The 22,756-nt window shown below is 40.0% G+C and overlaps 1 protein-coding gene across 1 annotated transcript in view; it reads left to right on the top strand.

The window, feature by feature from the left end:
* Positions 1-1,356: 1,356 nt before the first annotated feature.
* Positions 1,357-22,756, top strand: part of LOC104270695 (chromosome unknown open reading frame, human C7orf50) — a gene marked incomplete at its 5' end in the record, with an annotated part of 28,570 nt that continues 7,170 nt past the window's right edge. Inside the window, 2 exons of the mRNA XM_009865127.1 lie at positions 1,357-1,494; positions 5,606-5,769. Of these exons, the coding sequence (XP_009863429.1) occupies positions 1,357-1,494; positions 5,606-5,769 (302 nt within the window). The remainder of the gene's footprint in view (positions 1,495-5,605; positions 5,770-22,756) is intronic.

The following is a 22,756-nucleotide window of genomic DNA, read 5'->3' as shown; positions in this document are numbered from 1 at the left end:
ATTAAGCCCAGTTTCAAGCTAATAAAGGTGCATCTATTCTAAATTACAGCTGCAAATTTAGGGTGCTACCTGATCACTTGTGCTTCTGAGATACTATGACTGGGTACACAAGGACACTTTTATTTTTTTAAAAGAAAAAAAACCCTGAACATTTACACAACCACTAGAAGAATCCTTTCCTGGATCACAAAGATAAAAACCTTGTTCTTATTTAAAACTGGCTTCCTGCCGAACTTGTTTGAGGCTTTTCTGCCTGGATTGCATCTACAGAAACCTTTCCAAATCAACATAACTTATACCCAGTGCTTTTTCTTTTGAGGAGCTGAGGTTCTCAAAACACCTCACTTTTATGATAAATTTCATTTTTTTTCTTTAGGCAATGTATAATTTTTAAAAAACCTTCCTCTGTAAATGCTACAGACATGATACAAGGAGGCATACTTCTACAAATGTAACTTTTCATTCAAAAATTGCTTTCTGCATGGTAATGAAATTTCATATGCCCTCTCTGGTCATACTGCTTTTCATAAGGTCCTAAAAGATAGAAAATGGTTATTTACATCCAGTATGGCCATGAACTATTTTATGGGAAATTGGAGCTGTAGTTGTAGTGCGGTTCTTTGCCAAGCCTCAGATAGTAACATTTGTCAATCTTTCTTTTATGAACCTTGCATCTAAGGATTTGCCACCCTTTCTTCTTTGTAGATTTTGAACTGTGCTTATAGATTCTGCTTTTTGTTTTTAAGCTGGCAGATGGCCAGTTATTTGTCTGGATTCTTATGTATTGTGTAAGACAGACGTTTTGCATGCTGATATCACGCACGGGGCATTTTGGGGGCAAAAGGCTACTTGTAAGCAGAAGCCATTACGTGACGGGTCAATAGCTCTTGGTCAGTGAACAAAGCCCCTTTTGACATTTCTCAGTATTAAAAGTTATGAAATAACATGAGCTTAATGAACAAACAAGGCAACACAATGCTCCTACTATGAAATAACCCATATCGTCCTTTCCTACGTCTTTCTCTTTGGACTTCAAGAATTTCATGCCCTTTTTATATGTTTGTCACTGTTAGCCAAGTTATATTTTCCTCTGAATTTATGATGTTCTGAATTTATGTCGTTTTGCTGCTGTGTGGACTTGTGTTGCTGTGCTGGTGGAGAAGGATGAAAGTCTGTTGGCTTTTGGAGAAGCTAGATTCACTGGTACTACTGAATTAGGTGTTGTGGCTGCTCTGTGGTTACTGCAGTAGGTTTGGCAGCAAAGCCGAACCCCTGAACAGGCGGAAAGTTCAGACCTACACAGGCGAATCCCAAAGGCAAATTTGTAATAAATGAGTTTTCGGTCCATTGTGGTAGTTCTTCAGAGTTTCTGACTCTGTCAGCCTGACTCTGTGCTGGCAGCAGACAACTGAGGATGCAAATGTCTGTGAAACAGTGACGAGCGAGGAGGAGGAGGAACTCAAGTCTTTAGAAGATGACTTCAGTTCTACTCAAGTATGAGGCAGTCAAGGACCTCTGAGCAACTCTAAATCCGGAAGCAAATTTTAAAATGCACTTACTGCTCTGCGGAAACACAATACAGTTAGTGTGCTGTTAGCACCATCGTGGTCCATAGTCCCCTGGCGGTACAAGCTTTTATGCAGATGTCATCTCTGAAAAATGACACCTACTTGGTTTTGCCAGTCTTACTGCAGAAAAAAAGGGTCAGGTATCTTCAAGAACCCCTACGGGCGCATCCTTCCGCCAGTTTCCTGTGCAGTTATTTTTGTCTGTTCTGAATTGCTTAGCTTTATACTGGTAAACGCTTTACTTTGGGTTGAGGTGACTCCGCTTTTCTTACGGGTAAGCTCATTTCTAAAGATCGCTTACAGAACGTTTTAACTTTATGCACTGTTTCCAGCTTACAAAGAACAATGGAAAACTTTAACTGGTATCTAAAATTGCCACAGCTGAAGCCTCTAGATATTTTGAGCCAGATGCCTTAGACTATTTACAGTATGTTACTATGTTTACGTACAATTCAGAAATGCAGAGCCTGGCATTGACGAAAGACACCATTTTGGCAGCCACAGCACTGTGCACGCAGACGGACGCGGTATAGGTTGAACTTTGGGAATTTGCTTGAAGATAAGATACCTGAGCTCACATCTCCACAGCCTTGCAAAGACAACATGGGATTTTTATGAGCGTGAAGTATTAAAAATTCGAGGGGCTGTCTTTCACTCAAAATATGGCATCCAGTGGCAGTCTTCCTTTTAGCACCTTTTCAGGCCTTCTGGAAAGTTTCCAAGTGGAAGACTCCCACCTCCTTAATCACCACAAAACCCTGGCTCTCCTCTGAATGTCATTCATTCAAGTGCACTGACCTTGCCCGACCTTGTTTAGATTGAGATCTAATGAGCCCAGGATCCAAGGTGGTGTGGTAGCTCTCAGCAGGCTTTGCAAATAAGCAAGTGTTGTGTTTTTCTGTAGGCATGTGGTTCAAATTTATCACGTCAATAAACAAGTGTCTCACGTGCTCAGATATGGACTTTACAATGTTGTAGTTAAGACCAAACCGTAGCGCTACAAATTGTGATGTCACTTTATAGAAGGAGACAACATGGGATATTTATGACCTCAAAACAATGAAGTCTTGTTGGTTGGGGTTTTTAGTTTAAACAGTGGCATAATACTAAAACCGCTAATCCGAATGGCTCACAAACTTCAGACACATCTTTCAGAAAAAAAGGGTCACGCTGGTGGTTCAGAGAAAGCCAAATTAAAACCTAATGCTGTTGATTTAAAGAGCGATGCATCAGTAGAGTAACATAACAGAGATCATCCAAGTTAAAATAAATACAACTAGGTTTTAAATTCCAGTGGAAGGTTTGGTTTTGTTTTCTTTTGAGTCCCAGGTTCTGGGGAAGGGTGTGTTTTGTTTTGGCCTTGTTTTTTTTTTTTTTCTTTAAATTGTGATAAAATCACCCTCATCTTCTGTGGAGAATATACCACCAAATGGAGGTATTTTATGAAGCACGTAAAACTTGAGACTTTCAAATTAAAAACCAGGCAAGGACAGATTGTGGTACGTACTGTTAGGTTGATCAAGTGGTTGTGGATGGCTAAAAGTATAGCTGCAGCTAGGAAAGCTGTTTGTGCGTGCTTTCCCAGCACGTGTCCTGGGAGTCCCAAACAGAATGCTGATGAATCTGATTTTTCTGGGATGATGCTGTGGGCAGCAGAAGGTGCCTCCAGTGGTAAATCTGGACTCTTTCACGCCTGAACCAGCCCTGGGGAGAGAGCAAGGCTTTTGGTTCCAACAAGCCGCGGTGCAGCAATTGCCATGCTGGAAGCAAACGTTGTGCTGGAGCTCGGTATTTATGTTAGGACCTACAGCGAGGGAGCAACTTGTTTTGTTTTTAATGGGACGCTCGGGGAGAGGGATAAAAAGCTTTTTGATAATGTGAGGAATGTGGGGGGGAAGGGAAGGTACGGAGATATGCATTTACTGTAAGTATGAAGAAGCAGAGACCTCTTTATCAGCCCGACTCTAATGATGTGCCACAGTCACTTTATTTGAAAGCTTCATGGCTCACAGAAAAGTAAACAAATTCATTACATTATTTTTAAAAGAAGATTAACTGTAGTGTGTCGTCTGTTGGACAGCTGCTGTAGTAATCTTTTACAAACACTTTATAAATGACCACCCTCAGTGTTTTCCTGGGCTTTGTGTGTCTGGATTGTTGTTTTAGTAAGTACCAGGGTGGCTTTTCAAATGAAAACGTTGTTTCCTGTATAACAATTACGTACCTACCTTCACCCTAAATATTATTTTATTCTCAGCATGAGTTATAAAACGTCTTCTATACAAATGCAACATGTTGCTTTTTTTGCATGTGTTTGCACATGAATGTTGGTTTTTCCATAATAGTGGCTAAAAAGTATTTTAAACAAAACCAGCAAGTCCTCTTTGCTGTCCCACTCCGATTTATTCTAATTTCTGCTTTCTTGCCCTTTTTTTGTCTTTGAAAGAAGAAAGTTGAAAAGGTGATGAGAGTGAACTTAGCTGATACATGAATTGACACTGAACAAATCCTTAGTTGTCAGCAGGTGTCTTTGGCAAATAAGGTTGTGTTCAGTTATTGTCTGGTTTAACCATCCTTTGCTTGAATGTTATCAAGACTAATGTTATTTAGCACCACGGCTGGATACAACACTAAGGATTTGATTGATACAACGCTAAGGATTTGCCAGTTTATCAAGTGGTTTTGACCAACCTTTCCATAAATCAGTTGGTCTTCTTGTGCGTTCAGGTTTCAGTTATGGGTTCCTCGAAGAGGTGAGGAGGGAGCCGAGAGAGGAGGAAGAGCATTTTGCTTCGCACTCAATTTGGCCTCCGTGTGTTTCCGATGCTCGATACAGTGCTGTGGTAAAGCCGCTGGATCTGAACTAGGTGCACACTGTGAATGTAATTCTTGTTCTTGGAAATATTGGTGATGGTGGTTAGGCTTCTTCATCTTGCCCACCCTTGGGATGCGAGATGTTCGTATGGCTGCCGTGGGCGTGGGTGGCTCCTCCGGACTGCCTCGCTTGTCTCGGTAGGCTCCACCTTCCGAGGGATGTGCAGATTTGTCAGAAACACCTTCAGTCAAATCCCCTCAACCTCGGACTTAGAAATATCTAAAAGCAAGACCAATACACTGTACAAGTCTTGTTTGCAGGATTTCATGAGTTTTTCATTGCACAGTTCAATAAAGAGGAAATCACTTCCAGGGAAGTTGTAGGGAGGGCATTGGATAAACTGACATCTAGTATTAGACTAGCTGCAATTTTTTTATGCTTCTAATTGATACTTAACAATTCATTGAGACTATTGCCTGGAAAGACATGGGTAAACTTCTGTCAGACATGTAGAAGTCCCTGAAGTCCATCTCATCTCGTTGTGGAACAGCATTTTATTTCTATACTGTGTGATCTCACGCTGCATTTTCCTTAATAAACTCAGTGTATCTATTTGATACTTTTCATCTGTACGTGAAGTGCTTATTTTCGTGGAGGTTATATTTATGCATCTATTTACAGGAATGTGGTTTTAGATGTGAATAATTAACTATTCTCTCTGCAAACCAAAAGACACTTCCACCTTTGGGGGGGATATATGTGTGTACGTTTATTGAAGACTGTGCATATGTTCATCCAAAATTGCTACAGGATCTCCAGGAGGTCTTCAGTGAAGACGGTAGTTCTCACACCTTCTTTAACATAATGAAGATGAAGCCCCAGTGTAGCAGACAGATGTTTTCTCAGTCCAGGGAAGTGTAAGGTTATACAACAAACAGCCCCAGAAACCGGGGATCTTAAGGAAACTCAGCTTCTCCCACTTAAGTGGGTGTATGCTAAACTCCCCCGTACCCTCTCTCTGCTCTAAAGCAGTTCTGTGCATTGAGCAGAGTGGAGAGGTGATGGAAACATAGTGAACCGTAAAATTATGAACCTCGAAGCTTCTGGTTTTAGATATTACCTTTGCCCTTCAACTGCATTTATGCTTATTTTGTTTGCTTTTCTACAGAAATATAAACACTTTATTTAAATGTTGATTTTTTTTTTTCAGTCAGTGGAAGAAAAGGAAGAACTTACTGCAGAGGAAAGGAGGAAACTAGAAAGAAAATTAAAAAAAGAGCGCAAGAAGAAGGAAAAACAGCTGATGAGGGAAGCTGGAATCTCTACTAAAAAGGTGCAGCCCAAAAAGCCGTCAGGATCTGAGCTGGCTCTGGCCTATTTATCCAGGTAAGAATAGCAAAACCACTGCAGGTGCTCCCTACAGAAGTAGGCTCTAAACTGTGCCAGAAATCCAGAACAAGCTGAAAAACGTAATAACACATTAAAGGAAATTGCTGCAGTTAAGTACTAAGTTAATGTTTCATCTCGACTGACACCCTGGCGTACAGCTGATCACCCCATTGCATTTGTGTCACAGGCACAACTGAGAGATGTTGAGTGTGGTGCAAACGTTTTAGAGACAGGCAGCTCCTGTCCTGAAGATCTTAGAGCTGATCTATAAGTACCGCTGGGTTAGCTGCCCTTATGAAGATGCAAGGCCCATTGCAGAAAATATTGCGTTGAGGAAATTGGGTTTGTTTCATGCATGTTCTCGGCAAAGGAGTTCCAGTTGTTCTCCTTGTACAAGCAAATTGCATGAAGTGTTTAAGCGTGGTGCAGTCTGAATTTAACCGTGTGGTGTTTGGCTTTTTATAAGTGAAGATGGGATTATGCCACTATTTTACACTTAATAGTGTACAGTGCCTTATTTTTGCATACCAAAGCATACAGCAAGTACAGTGGCTGGTTTTGGATCGGAAGCAATTACTTTGTCTAGTTAGCACGCTTATTTAGGATGCTTAAAATACCAACATAAAGCAAAGCCTGTGCTTAAACTAAAGAACTACAGCAAAGTGTTCATGGTGCCCTGCAGACAGCAAGAGGTCATGTATAAACAGGACGATAGCGTTTATTTTTTTCCAAACTGCAAAATATACCCTGTCTGTAAGACCTCCAAAAGACTGGTGTGTTACAAATAGTGGGTTACCACGTGGAGTAATTCCAGGGTTGCATCTCTGGCCATGCTCAAAACTGAAGCATCCAGACTGTCTGAATTGTTACTTACCACTCGCAGTGGGGAGGGAGGAAATTAATTGCATTCCAGGCAGAGGGACATGTGCATTTTTGTTACATAACCCTCAGCACGCAGCGATAGCAAAATGACAATAATATTTTTGATCTGGAAAACAGCTGGGGTAGTTCACCACTGGTTTGAACTGCAAATGGATTGATAGTTAGCTTTGAACCATCTGCTCAGACTGTGCTCTGGTATGTGTGCTAGTAAGTGGTGGATCTCCAGATAATGGATTTCAGGTTTGGAAAGCAGAGGAACAAGCTGTGGGTTTTTGCTTGTTATTCCACTGTTGTTGGTGTGGATTTTTGCCTTGTTAGGTGAGAGAATATGAAACTATATTTGAACTAACATTTGAACCCCTTTGACTCTAGAATTTCACTTAATCTGGAACAAATTACCTTGAAATAGTAAACCTGCCATGTCATTTGGTGTTGTAATACGCAGAGTCCAAGAGCTGTATATACATCAATACATTGTGAGGGATTATTTCAGCAACAGGCAAGTGAATTTTGTGGACTTAACAGCGATAGTCATGACATGCCAAACTGCCAAGCAAACATAACCATAGACTCTGTTCTATCTCCAGTTGTGCTGGGACCACCTTGCACCGTTGTAAATTACAGAAAAACAACTTAATCCTTTTACACCGGTGACATTTTTTCAACCAGCAAGGCTGGAAAAAGAAACAACTCGATTTAAAGTAGTTGAAAAAGTAGTGTATTAGCTGTGGAAGGGAAACTAAAATGAGAGCTCTGGAAGTCCATTGCAAACTCCCCAGCAATTGCAGTGGGTCAAAGATTTCAGTCTATGTGTTTTTGTAGGGCTACAGGCATGTATAATATATGGGAGGATAAATTTATCTTATAGATGCAAGAGATTAATGTAATTGGAAGTAAACAAAAGGGTGGTGCAGATTTATGTTTTGCCCCACCTACAATAAAAAGCCTTGCCTGGCATGAGGGTTGGTAAGTGAAGTGGCATCTTAATTCCCTGATGACACGTGAATCTCCTGTAGGACAGGTGGAACTTGAAGTACATATGATAACTAAACCCATCATTTTTATGTATTAAGAGACTATTTGTGGTATGAGAGCACAACCATATGAGGCTTTTGCCCCACCGTGCAGAATCGTCTTTTCCGGTATATGAAATTCTTCAGCAAAGGGAGCATCTAATTTCTGTTTCAAGCAGTAAGGTCAGGGAGAAGTAGCCAGATTTTACATTGATAGCCCAAGCTTTTCAGTTTCTTTCTCATCTGAATGAGACCAAGACGAGACTGCACCCTCACATTTTGCATTCCTGATGGAGGAGAAGAATCCAAATGGCTCCTGTTCCCTCCCCCCTCTTCACTTTCTGTTGGCCAATGGGAAAAGGAAAGAGGGAGAAAAAGGTGTCTTTGCTTCACCAATTTTTATCTCACCTTTTTGCACGATGAGGTAAACTCAGGCAGTTTCCCAGGGCAGTTCTGAGGCAGCAATCACAGCATGCCTGCGGGAATAGAAGAAATTCTGCGACCGTCATGTTCTCCAGCCTGCTGGGGGAGGAGAGGGCAAGATAGAGGATTAAAAATAGGGAAGTAAGTAAAAAAGGGAAGTGGAAAAGTTCTGAAAGTATGAGAAGGGAAAACGAAAATGTGGAATAATGGGAAGAAACAGTGGTACTGAAGGGGAGAGGGAGGAGGGCCAAAACCCTGTAAAATTGCTGCAGAGGAATAAGGAAAAGCAGGAGTAAGGAAGTATTAGTGGTTGAATAAACTGCACAAATCTCTTCCTTTTAATGATGACATACCTTTTTCCTTTATGATGCTAAGAGATGATTCAGGTTTAAAGCCAAGATTAGAATGTCTCATTACTTTGATTCTTGGAAAATATAAAATAAAAATTCATACACTTCTGAGCATTAAGCACATTCAAGTGAAAATATGTCGCAATTCATGAGAATGGTAATTAGACTTAATTATAACCCAACTGACCTTCTATCCTGTTAAAATGTTGGCAGAACTTGTTTGTCTTGGCAAGCCGCTCTCTCCTAGAAACGCTTCTGTTCTTGCATTTGGCTTAGAAAGTTCATTGCTCTATGAATCTGGGGATATGGTTTTCTCCATCACCCATCAAAGGTGGGAATAGACAGAGATCTGATAAAATGTCACTAAAAGTATATGAAGTTAAAAGTTTTTTATAATCTGAAATAGAAGTAAGAGATAATATTGTTATCTGGATATTGCTGTGAATTACCTGAGTCTTGTGATGTTAGCAAGCACATGTTAAAATTTTAAAAAATAAGCTGCTTGAGTACATTTTTTTCCTTCTATAATGATTTGTAATATATATACTATAATAATATATGTCACCAGAATGTTTCCCAAAGTATTGCATTTTCAGGTTTGTTTATAGATCTTGCTTTTGACAAACAGGTTGGACCAGATGATCCATGAGGTAGGTCCCTTCCGACCTGGTGTTCTGTGATTCTGTGATCTTACTGTCCTCAGCCCTAATGGCAGAGTCACAGAACGTTAGCGGTTGGAAGGGTCTTCGATAGATTATCTGATTTAAGTTGAGGTGGATTCAGAGAACGTTAGAGATTTCTTTAAAGGAAAAAAGATGCTTTTAAGAATAATACAAGGCAAGGGCACAGAAACACAAAAGTGAGAGACAGTCGGAATTTCCCATCGCGTAGGGAAATAGTCTGACTCTGCAGAACACGAGGTGGTTTTTGCTGAGCACGGTGGCAGGGCTGCTGCGAGCCGTGCACAACCCGAGGCGGTTGTTTTTCTGCTGCCTCTGCAGAATGCAAACAGATCCCTGTCCTCGGTCAAGCTTTGGTGCAAACAGCGCCAAGCACGGGAGATTTTAAAGCTGAAACCTTGTTTTTCCTTTCGAAGAATACGGAAATCTGAGGGATGTTGTTGTAAGCATTTATTTTGACTCTTTGATGTTTTTTAATATATGGTATATTATATATATTACATCTATATACTATAAACAAAAATAATCCGTGTAAAGTCTTTTTCACTCCTACTGGAGCAGAGGCCACCTGGAGAAGGGGATTAATAGGTAGCTTAGTGTTCACTCAGCATCCTAAAAGTTTTTGATTTTTGGAGGAACCAGGAGAGGCTCGTGCTGGGCTGTAAAGAGAGCAGGAACATTTGAGATTTGTGGCCAAAAAGCTGAGATGGCGGTGGCCCGTGAGGAAACCACAAGCCCATTCATCCCACCGCGTCTGGGGCCAGGTGGCTCTGCTGGGAGAGCTTTTACACAAACACAGCCGCACTCGTTAATGTTGAAAAACAGTTTCTAAATTGAAAGTACGTTGAGTGGCCTTATGTCAGATTTAGTTTGCTTCATTGACCCGTAATGTTTTTAAGCTGTTTTTCCTCTGACAGATTAAGTATTTTTTTAGCCATGGCCACTGGTGACTTTTGATATTTGATTCTGAACTTAGTTAAATCATTCTCATTGCTGCTGGTCTTAATCTTTATTAATTTCAAACTTGGCACTGGTGTTTCTATTTAACCATCAATGGCTTAAGCTTTTAAATATTGAGAGTAACTGATGCACTAGATATCTAAACATACAGAGATTTCTTTTTTCCTCCATCCATAGACAGACTCTTGGGTTTGATAGCAACTAACATTAGCATTTAGTGTCATTTTTCCTTCCTTGTGAGGAGATGCAGCAAATATACGAAAGCTCATCAGTTACCTTGAATTTCATAAAATATTGGAGAACTGCTCAAGTGATGAATCTCAATTAGCCATTAACAAAAATAGTATGTGAACTTAAGAGAAACCGTGGTAATTAGACACAGAAATGTTGCTGAATTCCCTTTGACAATGGGGGCTTTAAGGTGACTTGAAAGAGGAGCTTTTCCTCAAAGATTAGGAGAATAGTGATGGAGGTTAGCTTGGCTTTAAGAATCATAGGGCTATTTTTTAAAGGTTCTGGGGCAAGCATTAGCTATGGATGTAATTAATCTATTCACACTTGCTTTTAGTCATTTTGTCACATTCATTAGTTTCATAAAAAGCCTCGTGAATCCAGAGAGTCAGATACAGGATAAATTTGCATTTGGCATTGTTCTATGGCTGTTTTATATGAACTTGGGCAGGCACTTGCTACTGTCTAATTTCAGTCTTGCACTTTTCCTAATACTCTACAGATCAGTGAATGTGTTTTAGCACTTCTCTAGCTTTCTATGTTGCTTGAATTTTAGTTTCTACCAGAGCCTGACTTGCCTCTACGTGGTGTTCATTTGCTTGACCTGAATCAGTGTGTCTGTAAAACTGAGTGTTTTCCAATTGATGGTAATAGTTGGACAGATATTTCCTCATCTTAAAGGAAGCCACTGGCTCTGTTCATGGCGGAGAAAAGTAGCCTCATCTCATTAAGAGTGAGTTACCTTATCATTATCCTACACTCCCTTGTGTAACTTCAGTACCCCGTGGCATCTGATGAAGCCGCCTCAGTTTGTTTGCCGTTCCCTAGCAGCCCCGGCGTTACTCAGAAACTCTACAAAGCTCTCTGTTGCAGTGCCCACACCTTTCCTATTTTTAGGGTGTGGGTATGCCAGCAGTTATTCTTGTGAGGGTAGGTGGGGAGAACATAGTCACTCTCCAGATTTGGTGCTGCTTAGGGCTGTTCTCTAAGTGTACTCAAGCTTATTATCTTCTGCAGAAGGCAAAGCTTGCTCTTAGAGTGTATGAAGCAGAAAAATTGTTCTGCTGTGTTGGATCTGTTATTGAGTGAGGTTTTCTAGATCATTGTATTGCCCTACCTTTTGCACATAATTTCTCCCTGTCCTGGTGTTTGCATGCTTGACGTGGCTGTATTGGTTTTCTCAATCTCGCTGCCCGTTTGGTGAAGCACTACCTCTGTAATCCTTCATCTCTTGCTAGTCCTTCCTGATGTGCTCTGTTGCTCTTCTTTGAACTCCTGTGTCTGTGAGTGTTTTGGAAATGCAAGTCCTGCAATCAAATGTGCTGCTTTACTGGAGCCACCTTCCAGCTTTACGCAGAGATTAAAGAGAGTGCGATTCTGTCCTGCGCCCCGTCACTGTGGCTTTGGTTTATGGGCAACAACATTGGATTCATCTTCAAGCCATAGCATATTGAGATTTCATATTTAATTTGCTGCATACTGAAAATTATTTTTTTTCCTCATGAATGTGCCAACTAGAGGAGTAATAAATTTCTCACTGACTGTAAAAGGGCCAGTGCATCTCATCCTCCTTCAGCCTGGCTGCAGCAGACTCCCTACCATTTCAGAGCTGGCTTTCTGAAATACATTTTCAGATGTTAGTGTTCTCATTATCATCTGATTATTCAAGCTGTGCATTTAGGATTCTGTGAATGTCACATTGCCCTCGGTAATAGCCCCATACAGCTTTTGCCTGTTTAATCAAGATGCCTGACGGCAGCCCGGCTCGATGATTTGCAGTTCCTGTGATACACTCGCTGACTTCTGGAGTCACTTTCCTGTATCTTGATGACAAGCGATATGGAGAGCTGGGCTGGAGCCACACGGGTGTTTTACTAACCCCGGCATGACATCCACAGGATGTCACATTGGGCAGGAATTGCTTTTAAACCATTATTAACTTCTTGGTGGGTTAGCTGCTTTTTATGGTTCTAATACAATAATTTCGCTGCTTTGCAAGAAGCACTTTAATATCTTACTCTTAATTTAGTGAGTTCATGCAAATTACTGTTCCTAATGTATATCTCATCTCTTCTTCCACCTATAGATATTACAGCTATCGAGTCTGAGTGATTCAGGCTTTGCCTCATGAAGGCTTCCCAAAAAAAGCCACGCAATTTTGGTCTGTAACTCCTCCATGTGAGTCCAACTTTGTGATGCAGGAGGTTTAAAGAGTTGCTGGCACTGAGCACAGGAAGGTGCCTGCATGACACAGCGTTGTGCAGAAATACTGACTCGGGTCTGGAAGCTGAATAACCAAGTTAAAACCCAGTTGAGCCTGAATTAAGAAGTCATGACTCTCCACAAATGAGCTCAGGCATTGCACAGAACTGATTTAGAAGTTATACCTTTTCCAGTGCCAGAGAGGCACTGAAGATAAACTTGTCAGTTAAAGCTAATGCTGACAAATAATAGTATTATTTACTACATAATTATAAAAATAGCAACCAAAAGCAAGTACCAAAAGCAACTTTTTGAGTAGCTCGGGGCCAATCTTTGCTATTTTTACCAAGAATTTCTGGGAAGAAAATGAACTGTAGGGATATATTCTGGGTATCTGTAATACTATCTTGGAAATGCTCCAGATGGACAGATTTTTCTTTAGAATTTCAGTCATTCATAGCAAGTCCTCCTTGTACTGGTGTATCATGTTGTGAAGATCCTAGGTACTTAAACATATTCCTGGATGTATTTTGCCATTTCCGTCTCACTGGGTGAGCAGCTCTGGTTTCTATAGACTGAACAGGTGATTGCTTTGAAGATTCTGAAAAGCCAGGTTATAAGAATTTTAAGTTTCATTGTATGTGGAAGGTCTCAGATGTTTCTGTGGTAGTTTCAACTCATTCAGAAGTAGGAAGTTTTAGAAACATCAATGATTACATGATTTTCCAGCCAAATTAGTAGAGGCTTATGATGCAACTCATTCAGCTGAGCTTTGGAAAAGCAGCTGGACTAAAACCATTTTCCCTCAACCAAACCTCTTATGGCTTAGCTGTTAATATTCTGGATAAACTCTTTTCCATAGGGAATGGTTTTGGGGTAGCTTTCTTACCCCTCTGCTTAGCGCTAATGTATGGCTTAAGAGGAGGTCCATGCTAAATATTTCTCAGAGTCAGTGGCTGTTCTGTCTTCCTAAATCTGCTCATCATCCTATTTAGTTTATGGCAGAGGAAAGAGATTTCTTATTGTACTTTCCATCACCATAAATGGTCACTAAATTTAACAAAAAGGGAGAAATAGATTAGGAAGCTCTAATCCTGCTTTATGGCTCCAAATCAAATAATTCGTCTTTCTAAAGCTTTGAATTAATTTTATGGCAGGTCACAAGTACACATCTCAAAGCATATTTCAGTAAAAGCTGCAGAGCTGCTTTGAAACCTTCTGTCTCTTTGCACTTCTACCATTTTTTCAGTGTGAAACAAAGCTGTCAAAATATTTACTTGGGCATTTGGTTCAAACATTCTTATAGGGAAATACTGTATTTAGTAGTATCATTAACATGAATTCACAAATCCTTTCATCTGACATCTATCATTTACAGGATCAGCTGAAAAATATATTATCAACTAACCAGACCCATCTTTAAAGGGATATTTTTCAGTTTTTATTTTTTAACTATCTTCTCTGTTTTCTACCCATCATATTAATGGTAATTTGCTTTTCCATGATACCTTTCCTGATAGCATATCATGACTGTATTTTGACAAAATAAATGAAAACTATTTTGACATTAATTTATTTCCTCTTGTTATGACAGCTTTTGAGAAATTGTTATACTAACCTATTTTTCAGATGGATAAATTAAACAGTGATGAAGTTTGTGACTCACCAAAGTCCTTGTACTATCCAAAGGTCTCCTTTCAAGCAAGTGACACGAGGGAAGCTAGACATAACTTTCTTCTCCTCTCACCACAGGCCCTGTTTAATTTGGCCTTACACCAATGTCTAGTCCCAACAGACCTGTAGGTTTTTATCTCAATTCTTTATTTTGAAAGAGGAGTTTGGATGGATTTTTTTTTGCGTAGTGGCTGCTCAAGACATTTTTAAAGGCCAGTGGCAACAATGCTAATCTCTGGGTGGACGTGCAGTGTATGGATTCATGTTGCAAACCCTTCCAGCTGCTTGAGGAGAGATTTCTCTCTTCCAGCCTTGGGGTCTCCTTGCAGTCGTGATGCTTTGTACTATTGCTGCAAACGGCCAGAGCAGCTTTATTCCACTTTATTGCTGCTGCTGAAACTAGGAAGAAAAATTCCCGAGTTAGCCAGCTGGAGGTTACAGACAGCACTTTTATTCTCACACACCTATCAGATTTTTCTCCTGCGTATCGTCTTGTATCAGGTGGGATTGGTGGCTCTTACGGTAACTTGCTGTCATGTGCCTGAGGAGGCTTCCCATTCGTTCTTGGTGAATTGTTTTTTTTCCCAAGTTTAGTTTGCTTTTATTTATTTGTAATTCTTTTCAGTAGGATTTTTAAGATTCCTCATAAATTTTCACAGACACATTGCAGCTATAATTTGTATTAACAGTAATTAACCATTGTACTTCCTCAGATGGGGAAAAATAGATTATGTGTGTTAAGTCCATATCATTGGGGTAAAAATAGTTAAGGTTTCTTTGCCTGATTCTCTTTCCTGTAAAATAACGTCTTTATTTCCAAACCTAGTTAAGAATATTTAATGCATCCTTTCGTAATGACTCTCATTTCCAGTAAAATAAAATCTAGCATAAATGAATTTTCTTAACAGTTTATTAAATGTAGCCATTAGATATTTCTTGTTGAAATCCAGCTTTCATCTGTCCCTAGTATTGGGCAAAAGAGATTGCATCTAATTGAATAATTAAGCAACTTTAATATATTATTTCACCTGAAATGACTTTTAGAAACCTTGTGACATACATTAGGGAGATTCAGAAGCAGAAATTTTTAATAACAGGCCAGTTTGCCTCAGCACTGCATCCTGACACTGACTGGACACCTTCACTGCTTGCTGAAGTTGGAAGAGCTCAACCCAACTCCTCTGACCATTTCCAGTTGTCTTGAGGAAAGCTTCTGCACTATTCAGGAACCAGATAAAACCAGAATAATTAAAATCGCCTGTTTCGCATGTAAGTTTTGCAAAAAACTACCTCTTGGTCTTTTTAAACTAAAAGCAGACTGCGGGGATTATTTACTTTATTAAAATAAAATTTAATTTGCAGTGAGTCCTTGCTGAAGGAGTATGAGGCATAGCTTTTTCCTCCCAGCCTCTGAAATCTGCTCTCCCTTGGCTCTCCAAACCCTTTGCCTAGCTCCTGGCCCTGAGCCCAGACATCCCATCCTTAGCCCGTCTTCTGCGTTTGAGAAAAGGCATTTTGTACTCGCCCATCTTCTTCCGTTCGGACTACATTCTTGACATGGCAGAAATGCAAAAGGAAGGCTTTATGTGTTCTCTGTGTCATAAAATTTAGATCTAGGAGAATTAACACTGCTGCTCACTTCCTCAAACACATTCAAACTATTCATCCGATGCCCAAATACTCAAAATAGTGGCAAGTCGTTTCATAGCTCTAGGGAATCGTTTAGTCTAGTCGGCCAAAGCCAAAATTAAAATTTAAAATGCACTTGGCAATGATTATTAATCAATTAGCTCCAGGGAGCCTTCAAGGCTTCCTAGTCAGAGTTAGAATAACAAGCAATATTTTTGAAATAATAAAACTGGATCCGTAATAAAACTAGTCTCCTGCTTCACACATTTATTAATATGATGATGCTCAAAAAGGTATCAGTGATTACTTTTATATGAATAAAATTGAATTGGAATGAGAGCCATCTGCAGGAAGCAGTAATTGGCAGATCAGTTTCTTTAAGCAGAGATTATTTAAAATCTTTGTAGTGCAACGCACATCACAGGATATTAGAAGAGGAAAATCTGATACTGCCCTGAATACTGTAGTGCAGTGGCAGATTTTATTATCCGGTGAGAGATACCTGAACATATCAGCTAAATCAAGAAAATGTGAGTGGGCTGTCAACTGCCGTACACTTTTAGGTTGATCTTGATATTTTCATTGGCTTGTCCCTCTTTAGAACTCGTCTGCAAAAAGGATAAATCCTTCTGTACGATTACAGCTTAGGAGATTCAAATGGCCGGGAGTCTGCAATGCTCTTCGCTCCTTCTGCCTCTCCCATGCTGCCTGGGGAACGTGGCTGTGGGATGTCCAAACTGGGGTGTCAGAAATGAGAAGGATGGTTGATAGGTCTTTTTTTTTTTCTTTAATTATTATTTTGGAAGTTTCTATATACGTTCTTGCCGTTGGTCTGGAATAACCGCAGAGGCGATATCCTCTGAGGTGCGCTGTAAAAGCCGGCTGTGTGCCGGGTTATTTGAAGAGGGCTGCCTGGGGCTTCCTGTAACGGCCATGAGCTATGGCTAATTAGCCAGCGATAACAATACCTGGATTTCATTTAAAAAAGAAAAAGCCTGCACATGTAATTTCTGCAGCGGTGCATCTAGGGCTGGCATCCAAACTAACAGATACCTGTTCTTCAGCACTGTCCTAAGAGAACTTAGTGACGTGAAGGGGCTAGGTAAGAATGAGACAGTCTGGGCTGTCTTCTGTATGATTCTCTGTGCTTCTTGAACTAGCCCTTGCATAAGAATTAAGTAACACAAACTTTCAACTCAGTGTACTGAGCAATAAATTGGCACTTTGGCATCCTGGCTGGTTCAAAGCGAAATCAATCAGCCAGCACCTTCAGTGTTCAAATCCTTCTCCAAGGGAGTCATTTTTTCATGCCTCCACCAAAACTTTCACTGCTCTCCCTCTCAATATTTTCTTTCAGCATCACTGTATGCAAAACAATGACACTTTCATACGTTTCTGATTTTTTTCCTATTAAAAGCTGAAAGATTATTTTGTTTGTTTGTTTTTTAAATAACTGCTTGCTTTGAGATAGACCTTGAAATTATAGACTTTTTTATTACATTAGTAAATATTTGACTTCTCATAGTAGCTTTTTGTAGCTTGTCTAATGCTTCTTTCATTTACGCTGTAATATTCCAAGTATAGCTAGTATAGATATGACCCAGCACTGCTGAAACAATAAAATTGTTTTGGTGTTGACACCCAGAGCAAAATTAGGGTATGTTAATGCTCTACTAGCCATATACGTATAACTAGGTGTTACAGCTGTGATTTTGTGGCACTGAACAATAGAATGAAATCTTCTAGCTCTAGCTTGAAAGGACTTGCATCACTTATCCTGGAGAGCAGTAAAATCTAGTGATGATTTGCTCTAGCTGAGAACCACCCCAGAACCTAGTCTTCTTCCAACAACATGGAATTATAGAGCCACAAGCAGTTATTCAGGCTGATTTCAATCTACATGCTCTTCAGATCCCTCCTTTGAAATGCAACAATTAGTTTAAGATAAATAAGTTTAATTGTTTAATCTCTTCTATTATTCTTTGCTTCTCTGAGGTGCTATAGGAGAGAATCTTTAAAATTTTTAAAGCTGATTTAAAATTAAAAATAATTTTAAAAAAAAAGATGAAAAATGAGCTATTGGTTACAGTTCAGTTTGAATCCATGCCTTGGCAGGAGTATTCTGTACCACAGTTGGGTGTTGTGTGGGGTAAAGGTGAGGCACAAGAAAAGCGACCACATTTCTTTTTTCTGGCTCTGGTAGCGTATCCCTCATCTGATCATCAGAAAGCGTTTGTGTAAATGGATTGTTGCCAACTTTTGAAAATGATTTGGCTTGCAGCTGGCTTCTTACATGGTTTTCATCCAGACTATGGGGCCCGCTTTATCTCCTCATACCCCCCAGGACGTTCTTCATGGGAGGGAGGCATAACAGTTGTTTTTGTTTTCCCTTTCCCTATTTCTGGTCTGGGCATCAGTGTGACTGGAATTAAGTGCAAGAGAAGATGGACATCTGGAAAGGGGATGGGACTTCAGCACAGCATCAGGTTAGCACTTGCTTGTATATTCCTTGCAGGAGCAGAACAGATTGGCTGTGAAGGGCTCACATTCTACTTTTTGTTCTTCTTCCGTGATAATTCAACTCCTTTGGCGCCGTCTTATGAATGTCTATAAAATGAAAGGCATGGTTAGCTTAATAATACAGTAATATTAGCTGTGGGCTTTCAATCATGCCGCTGACCTTTTTGTTATTACTGAAAACAACAGAAAGTTCTCAGCATATTATTACTGCTATATTTATTTTTTCAGATCAAAATGCAATTCTGCTGCGGGCAGGCTCATACAGATACTAGCAACTAAATAACTGTTCTGAAAAATAATTAAAAAAAATAATTGTGAAGAGGTGTTTTTTTTTCCCCACCGGAATGCTCCTGGCATTCGCAGGTGGGTTGGTATCTGAAAAGTTGACAAGTTGAACCACAGTAAGATGCTCGACATGTATCGTGCTGTAGATAAGAGATACGGGACCTGCTGCGTGATTTTGAGGCATTGTTACAATTTTCTGGGTCAACTTTCCTTTCCACTTATCATCTGTCGCATCTGTTTATACTCGAAGCTCTTCAAGGGAATGTCTCATGTTGCGTTTGAACAGTGCCTGTCGTGGGGGAGGAAGGGGATTTCTAGCTTGGCTGAAGCTTCAGGATGCAAACATAATATAAAACGTTACAAATAATGGCAAGCGATAAAAGTACGCTTCATAAAAGATACGCCGTGATAAACACTTTATGTAGATTTAATCAAAGCTTTGCTTTAAGGCACAAAGGCACTTTCCTTTTGCTTTATAAATACTTTCTAAGAAAATTCTGTGACCTATGTCGTTTGCTGCACAGATACAGATACAGATACAATCTGTCCTTATATTGGACATCAGGACCAAAATGGGACACCAATGTTTATTCCTTCCTGCATGAAAAAAGAAAAAGAGAAAAAAAGCTTCCTCCCCTCGCCTTTTCACAAGTCTTCAGTCATTATGCTGTGTCTAAACCAGATGGAAGAATATATTAAAAATTGTTTTTAAACCACAGATTGAGAAATGGTGCCAGGATTTTCAACCAAAAATGTGGCACTGGTTCTAAAATCCGTGGACAATTTTAGAAAGTTTTCTTCTGGCAAAAGAGCTCCATTAGCATCTCTTCTTCTTTCCCAGGAAAATAAGGAAAACCTTTATCTGAGTTATAATTCAATTAGCTTCCAAACTGGATTTGACAATATCAGTATAAATACATTAACTTTCTCCAGAAATTGGAGTTGGGAGATAATCAGAGTCATCCATAATGTGAGAAAAACACAGTTAAAAATAAAGGCAATTACTCTCTTCTTACATCTGTGTCTTGAGTCCTGCCACAGATTACTGTGCCTAAGATTTTAACTGCAGTCATTCTGGTCAAGTTTTTAAAAAACTGTTTCGAATTTAAATTTTGAGGTTTTTTTCAAATGAGGAAAATCACCATCACAGGCACTTGAAATGAGATTTCCTCTTATCTTGCACTGAGCACTGAAGCATGCTGCAAGCCGGTTTTCTGGGCATCCAGGTGTTGACAGACATTCAAACCCTATTTTTTTTAATGTAAATTCGTCTTATATGCCCTTGAGAGCAATAGAAGAAATTCTGAAGAGCCCCATAAAAATAAGCACGTTTATATTTCCCTTTAAATAATTGTATGTGTTATAACTGGTCAAAAAATTATTATTCCTGCTTCACTATATGCACCGTAGGGCATATATAAAACTTCCATCCACGTCCATATATTTTTTAATATATCCGTATAAAACTTCCATCCCTAAAATGACTCTTCTCCCACAAGAACAAGCTTATGCCCAGTTTCTGTTCTCTCTCTGCTGCTTCCAGGGGTTCCAGGAGCCTCTCCGAGGTGCTGCCTTCCCCTGCTCACCTGATAGCCGTCTGTGGCGTCACACTCGCTGCCCAGCTGACTGGAAAATGATATTCAGAGTTTCCAAACTCAGGCTTTATAAGGGCACTGAACTTGCCTTAAATATAAGTGCACGGCGTTTTAAAGTCACTGCTGTCGTGTGCCTTGCGTTGTGAAATAGTGCAGGAAAGCACTTGAGTGCCAAGCATTTCAGCAAGGGAAGGGAGTTTTTTAGGGTATGGTTGTTGTTTATTGAGGAAGCACCTGTTACCCACATTTTACAGGTAGGGCAGTGAGCGCAGAAATGGGACTTTTTGCACCATTTGCAGAGCTCTTGGGGAATAAAGTGCTTAACTGGATTCCTGCAAGCCTTAATCATGTGCTGTAACTTCTGTTCAGCCTTCCTTTGGGGTCTCATAGAAGAACACGGGCGATCCCTAAAGACGGGTCTCAGGGTGATGAATAACAGAGTGGGCTGAAACAGAGGTGTACCCAGATAAATGAGGTGGGAAGAATGTGACAATTTTTGTGTAGTGTTGTACTATGCTGCTTTTAACATTTTCAATAGTGCTTTTCAATGTAGTCTTGAATGTGGTGTAATGGACCAGACCTATCGCTCTGGCCCTCCTTTGAGACTCAGTGAAGCTTGAGAGAGTAAGACAGAAGGGTCCGCATGGGTAAATCACAGGAGAGCAGGAGCAGGCTGCACTCTGGCCCGGTCCTTAGGGCTGGAGAAACCCCTCAAATTAACTCCCTGATGCTAAGCCTGGGCTGTATGCAGGAAAAATCTAAATTTGGTGGCAGTCTGCTTTACCTTGGATAGATATCTGGGCTGCAAGGTGTATCTGAGAGGGGCTGGACCATCAGTGGCACAAAATTGGAGCAGTAGATGTAGATGGGTCTGGGTGTCCTTGCACTGGGAATGCAGCGGTGCTCTTGTGTCTTCTGGAAGGTTATCAGCAGCCGCATGTCTGTCTGTCTGTCTGTCTGCCTGGTTTCTCGAGACTTGTCTCCTACCTAGCCGTCTTTTCAAGTTGGATGTGTGAAACGGTTGGTTCTCAGCACAGTGCTCCTCTCCACGTAGGAGATTATTTAATGGTTGTGATGGTTTTGTAGCGTTTTGTCCTGGCCAACAGTCTAAGCAGATGCATTGTGTTGTCTTCCTGAATCCAATTTGTAACAATAATGTTTTTCTCTTACTGTGTTTCTGGAACCAATTTGACTACTTTCCTTTCCCCCTCTTTTTTTTTTTACGAGGACATCCCAGAGTGTGCTCTGCCATGCACGCTACCCGTTGTCTTCTGTTTGCCTCCTTATTCCCATGTGTTGGGAACAGATTTGTTTGAGATTAATGTTGAGACTAAAAGTTGTGTATGAGACAAACCGGTGAGAATCTTGTGTAGATTTTCTACATGAGACTCTCATGCTAAAAACCAAAAGCCTGAATGTAAAATTCCCTAAGCTGCTTTGATTTATTTGATTCATTTCCTCTGTATCTTCAATTTCAAAGCCATTTAGAAAGATCATTTGCACAAACATAAAAGTTCTCTTTAACTAAAGTCAACCAATGTGTTTTTTCAGTGAGCTGGAGCTCATAAGTAAGATTCAAACATTAACTGTGTGAGGAAGGCAATTAGTGTTTGTACAATATATTGAAAATTAGCCTGAGTAATACTGGAAAAATACTTGTTTTACACATGTATATTTTTAATCCAATTCCACAGTTTATGTTAGATCTGGACACAGATACTTCTAAAGGCTAGCACATTAATTCAAACTGTGAAAGAGGTTGTGATTATGAAAAGTGGTTTTTTTAAACTATAATGTAGTCAGTCTTACTCTGTATATTTAATTACTCAAAGGAAAAGCCTTTTGTACCACTGTAGTATGTCAAGGAAGTTTATCTGCATCTAAACAGCCAAATGAGTCCTCTTTTGTGTTACAAAGCTTTAACTTTTAGAGTTTGAAAGTGGAGCATTTCTAAAAATGCACTAATTAAGTCATTCTGATAAAAGGAGATATTCCTCTCACTTTGTCACAGAGTGATACTTTCTGTAGGTTTTAAGGCTGTTGTAGGAGTAGGAAGAAAGCTGTCATAGTCATAGCAATCAGTGGAAAACTTTTAATAACTGTTGGGGGTCCAATTACAGAGAGCAACTGCCACGTTATCTGTCTTGCAGATTGTGCACTCGTTATCGTGAGCGTTTTGCCCAGAGTTGATGAGAGTTAAGGTCAAGAGAAGCAGCATTTTCCTGAAGGAGGAGAAACAGGAATCGGTGCAACCATGGACAGAGTACCAGTTAAAAACTTGGGAGCATTTTCTGAAAAAATGATTACACTCGTAGTCTGTTAAGGAAAATTGTACTTTTTTTTTACCATACTCTTTTAGAAGTTGGTTCTCGTAGGTCAGAGCAAACCAAAAAGAAGCGGTTTGTGAGGCTGCGATGCCACAATGGGCACAAACATCGTGCAGTTGATAATGTTAAAGTATTTGTTGTTTATGTGAATTATCATGGGTGTATAGAGTGAAACCTTTCAGGAAGACTGACTGAGGTGTTTGTTTCTACAAG

Source organism: Apaloderma vittatum, unplaced genomic scaffold, assembly GCF_000703405.1.
Source record: "Apaloderma vittatum isolate BGI_N311 unplaced genomic scaffold, ASM70340v1 scaffold30442, whole genome shotgun sequence".
Taxonomy (NCBI): domain Eukaryota; kingdom Metazoa; phylum Chordata; class Aves; order Trogoniformes; family Trogonidae; genus Apaloderma; species Apaloderma vittatum.
This window is presented reverse-complemented; position numbering and strand designations above follow the sequence as displayed.